General features: G+C 51.7%; 1 protein-coding gene across 1 annotated transcript; it reads right to left on the bottom strand.

Moving 5' to 3' along the window:
• Positions 1-1,023: 1,023 nt before the first annotated feature.
• LOC103632160 (uncharacterized) lies at positions 1,024-1,687 on the bottom strand. The gene has a single exon (XM_008653986.4). It carries the CDS (start codon positions 1,655-1,657, stop codon positions 1,100-1,102), a length of 558 nt encoding a protein of 185 aa, XP_008652208.1. The 5' UTR covers positions 1,658-1,687; the 3' UTR covers positions 1,024-1,099.
• Positions 1,688-5,198: the final 3,511 nt, after the last annotated feature.

Genomic DNA, 5,198 nt, shown 5'->3' with positions numbered 1-5,198 from the left:
TAGAGAGTTGTTCGTATAATTTAAAAAAATGTTTTTCTGTTTATTTTTTATTTTTTCGATTCTTAATTTGCCGAGTGCTTTTCGACACTCGGCAAAAAAATGATTCAAAATAATAGTGAAAAATGATAGAGCGATGGGTAAGGTAATAGCTAGGGTTAGAGAGTTGTTCGTATAATTTAAAAAAATGTTTTTCTATTTATTTTTAATTTTTTCGATTCTTAATTTGCCAAGTGCTTTTCGACACTCGGCAAAATCTTTGCCGAGTGCCCGAAAAAAGTACTCGGGAAAAAACCTTTTGTCGATAAAATATTTGCCGAGTATTTTTTGTCGAGTGTTACACTCGGCAAAGCATTTGCCAAGTGTCTTAGACACTCGGTAGAGAACACGATTCTAGTAGTGACCATGTGTGTTGGGCAGGCAAACCGTGCTGTGTTCATGATAATGTATATTTATGCACTTTTTCTATTGGTCAGATGTCTGATTTTTAGTTTTAATTTCTTTACGAGATATCATATTCTTTCTTGCTTATTTTTTCTATATTAAAAGATGAATCTTAGCTTTACATGCTCATGAACTAACGGGACAAAGATACACACCATGTTTCACGCACATGAAATAAAAAGTTTGGTTTATAGGTTCGTGGCTAACTGCGCCACATTTGCCTAACTTTAATCGTCTAAATTAAAGAATTAATTTTAGGCAAAAAAGTTAGACAAAGTTCAACAAGTTAGGCAGCGAACCAAACATACCCTAATTTTTAGTCCATCGATTTTATTTTATTTTAGTCCTTAATTAACAAATACGCAAACTAAAACTCTATTTCAATTTTCGTATTTAGTAATTTAGAAACTAAAATAAATTAAAATAGAGTGACTAAAAATTAGTCCCTACAAACTAATCACCCACTCATGTCAATTAATAAGAGAAAATATATGTTCGGTTCCTTTTCTCTCTTTCATTTTTTCTGTTACGCACGTTGCGAAGAACTAAATAGGAGCAGGAGAAAGAACAATAACATCATGTCAATTATTTTATTGCTCCAATCCATACAAAAAAAACAGCGCGCCCGATGAACAGCGCTTTATACATATAGTTCACATCACGTCCTAGCCGGCAGCGACGGCCGCGGCGCCGGCAAGATGGCGATCGCCAACTCGATCTGGTCGTCGAGGCCGAGGTCGGCGTCAGCCAGCGGCGTGTCCTGCCGGGCGGCCGCGAACGCGGCGTCGCAGAGCGCGGGGGTGCCCGTGGCCTCCGCGAGCAGCGTCTGCGCGTGCTGCAGCTTCCCGGCCCGTGCGGCCGACGCGGCGTGCCCGAGCCGGCGCACGGCGGCGGCGTACTCCCTGGCGCACGCGGCCAGGCAGTCACGCCGCACCGGGACCGTCTCGTTGGCCCGCAGCCAGGCGATCTTGACCCCGGTGGCCTTGGCCGTCGCCCTGGCCATCCTCGCCGCGATCACGGCGAGGCCCAGCTCGTCGGCGGTGGCGCTCTTGTTGTCGCGCCGCAGCGTCCAGACACAGTAGTCGTAGCTGCTCCGGTCGCCACCCGCGTAGCTCTCGCACCTGTCCTGCAGCAGCGTCTTGGAGGCCGTGCAAGCGAGCGGGGAGACGGCTAGGAGGAGCATGGCGCAGGCGAGAGCTTGAAGATAGGCCGCCATGGGGAAATTCTTAGCTCTCTCTGTGGTATGGGCAACGTAACCAGCTTTGGTTCTTATAGTCCATTAGTTGTATAACAGTCCATTGTGTGTGCGTCAGTTAAATACAGCATATAAAGAATTGTTAATTTGGAACGGCGCAAGTGAGTTAATTCGCGCAACGTACACACGTATATACCATTAATTAACTGATGAAACGACGTTAAACATCCATCAGCTTTCTCCTTCAGGTCTGTTTGTCATGCCCTACATAGCTGAAAGTGTTTAACTATTTTTTATGTAGAATTTAGCTGAAAGTTTGCGCTATAGCTGGCTAAACATAAAGTTGATACGTGCATTTGTGGTTAAAGTGTTTGATGATTAATTATCAACACAATAACGTGAGATGAGTCAGCTGGTTCGTGCTAATGGACCTAGAACAACGGAGACGAGAGATGGGTCTTGACTAAGGGACTAGAGAAGTCAGATAAACACTAACGGTCACGAGGATACGGCTGAGCAGGTCGTGTCGACGATATGATTAAGTATTGGTGAGACATGTACCTAAGATTTAGGGGACACGTATAGAGTAAGATATTATTTGTGATGGTTTAGTGGTTGAGTCTTAAAACAATCCAGCGATGGTTTCGCGGGACTAGCCTCAAAACTCAGGCCATGGTTTTGATGAGACTCGGAAGTGGCATGGAGCCATCGTGAAGGTTATATCAAGACAAAACAAATCCATGAAGAGAATATGGTCGTCATCACTTTGAGAGTTAGACCATTATGTCCCTATCTAAGTTGTTTATCTCTAAAATATCTAGGATTATGTTAGATTGTCAGGAATGTAAAATAACCTCTATAAATAAGAGGAGGCATGCTCCTAACCAGCTGTTGAGGACTTGTTCTCAAATGCTATGAATCAAGAATAAGGCAACACGAAGTATTAAATGTTAACGTCCTTCGTCTTTCGAAACATTATTTCCCTTAGGATATAACGATCTTCGAACGAAGGTCTTGAAGGACGTACCTTCAGCATCACGGTTATAAAATAATCAAAGATGAAACATATGAAACATGAAAGATTATATGAACAGACACATAATGTTATTCATATGTTATCATCATATAAACTTGCATATTAAATATAATATTTGATTACATTTATACCTTCGGCTTGACCGAAGGCAAAAATCCAAGTGTGGCACGCGAGCAATTACAGGATAGCCTCAACAGTACGGGGGTAATGTTCATCTATTTATAGGCACATGATACAGCCTATGAGAAATTACAATTATGCCCTTTACATTTACTATTGTCGGCGTTTCGGACCCGGGGGACCCTCAACCGAGCTGACCAGTGAATTTATCGCTGCGTGCCCCTGCCCAGATGGGTTGGTGCAAGATGGAACACAAGGGGGAATGCGGCTTGTATTATCTCGCACCGGGGGTGCTCATAGTAGGGGTTACAAGCGTCGCGAGAGAGAGCCTGTTCGTTTGCTCGTCCCCCGCGCGACCCCCCCCCCCCCGCAGGAAGGCCCTAGACCTCCCTTTTATAGATGCAAAGAGAGGGTCCAGATGTACAATGGGGGGTGTAGCTATGCGCTAACGTGTCTGGCAGAGAAGTGCCTGAGCCCTGTGTACAAGCCAACGTGGTTGTCGGAGAAGTGATTGAGCCCTGTGTACGAGATAACGTGGCCGTCGGAGAAGTGTCTGAGCCATGTTGTCGGCGTTTCGAGACCGGGGGGTCCCTGGACCGACGAGTGAAATGTCGTCGCGTGCCCCAGCCCAGATGGGTCGGCGCGAGGCCGAGCGCGAAGGGGGGAAGAAAGGCAGCCGGAGACGGGCGTGAGAGAGGTGGAAATCCCGCGGCCTTCGTGTTCGTCCCGCGCCCAGGTCGGGTGCGCTTGCAGTAGGGGGTTACAAGCGTCCACGCGGGAGGGGGAGCGAGCGGCCTCACGCGAGCGCCTGTCCCGTCCTCTTTCCCAAGCGGCCAACCCTCTGTAAGAGGGCCCTGGTCCTTCCTTTTATAGGCGTAAGGAGAGGATCCAGGTGTACAATGGGGGGTGTAGCAGAGTGCTACGTGTCTAGCGGAGGAGAGCTAGCGCCCTAAGTACATGCCGTCGTGGCAGCCGGAGAGGTTTTGGCATCCGGTTCGTGTGGTGTCGTGGCCGTCGGAGGAGCGCTGGAGCCTGGCGGAAGGACAGCTGTCGGGGCTGTCGAGTCCTTGCTGACGTCCTCTTGCTTCCGTAAGGGGGCTGAGAGCCGCCGTCATCACAGAGCGTGCGGGGCGCCATCATTGCCTATCTGGCGGAGCGAGCCAGATGGGACGCCGGTCTTGTTCCCCGTAGCCTGAGTCAGCTTGGGGTAGGGTAATGATGGCGCCTCCTGTCGACGTGGTCGGTCCGCGCCCTAGGTTGGGCGATGTGGAGGCTCCTCCGAGGTCGAGGTCGAGTCTGTCTTCCGTGGCCGTGGTCGAGTCCGAGCCCCCTGGTCGGGCGAGGCGGAGACCGTCGGCCTAGGCCAGGGCTGAGTCCGAGTCCTAGGGTCGGGCGAAGCGGGGTTCGTCGTCTTCTGGGACTGAGCCTAAGTCCGAGCCCTGGGTCGGGCGGAGCGGAGTTCGTCGTCTTCTGGGGCTGAGCCCAAGTCCGAACCCTGGGTCGGGCGGAGCGGAGTTCGCCGTCTTCCGGGGCTGAGCCCGAGTCTGAGCCCTGGGTCGGGCGGAGCGGAGTTCGCCGTCTTCCGGGGCTGAGCCCGAGTCCGAGCCCTGGGTCGGGCGGAGCGGAGTTCGCCGTCTTCCAGGGCCGAGCCCGAGTCCGAGCCCTGGGTCGGGCGGAGCGGAGCTTCCTATGGTGCCTGAGGTCGGGCCTGACTGCCTGTCAGCCTCGCTCTGTCGAGTGGCACAGTAGTCGGAGCGGCGCAAGCGGCGCTGTCCTTCTGTCAGGCCAGTCAGTGGAGCGGCGAAGTGACTGCGGCCACTTCGGCTCTGTCGACTGGAGGACGCGTGTCAGGATAAAGGTGTCGGGCCACCTTTGCATTAAATGCTCCTGCGATCTGGTCGGTTGGCGTGGCGATTTGGTCAGGGTTGCTTCTTGGCGAACACAGGGCCTCGGGCGAGCCGGAAGTATGTTCGCCGCTGGAGGGGGGCCTCGGGCGAGACGGAGATCCTCCGGGGTCGGCTGCCCTTGTCCGAGGCTAGGCTCGGGCGAGGCGTGATCGAGTCCCTCGAATGGACCGATCCCTGACTTAATCGCACCCATCAGGCCTTTGCAGCTTTATGCTGATGGGGGTTACCAGCTGAGAATTAGGAGACTTGAGGGTACCCCTAATTATGGTCCCCGATAGTAGCCCCCGAGCCTCGAAGGGAGTGTTAACACTCGCTTGGAGGCTTTCGTCGCACTTTTTTGCAAGGGGACCAGCCTTTCTCGGTTGCGTTTTGTTCCGGTGGGTGCGCGCGAGCGCACCCGCCGGGTGTAGCCCCCGAGGCCTCGGAGGAGTGGTTTGACTCCTCCGAGGTCTTAATGCCTCGCGTAATGCTTCAGCTGGTCTGGTCGTTCCCTCATGCG

Source organism: Zea mays, chromosome 7 (assembly GCF_902167145.1).
Source record: "Zea mays cultivar B73 chromosome 7, Zm-B73-REFERENCE-NAM-5.0, whole genome shotgun sequence".
Lineage (NCBI taxonomy): Eukaryota > Viridiplantae > Streptophyta > Magnoliopsida > Poales > Poaceae > Zea > Zea mays.
Note: the sequence above shows the minus strand (reverse complement) of the source record. Positions and strands in the feature narration are given on the sequence as shown.

Bases quoted from the DNA above. Each gene is read 5' to 3' on its own strand.
- LOC103632160 (XM_008653986.4), bottom strand. From the start codon at position 1,657: ATGGCGGCCTATCTTCAAGCTCTCGCCTGCGCCATGCTCCTCCTAGCC.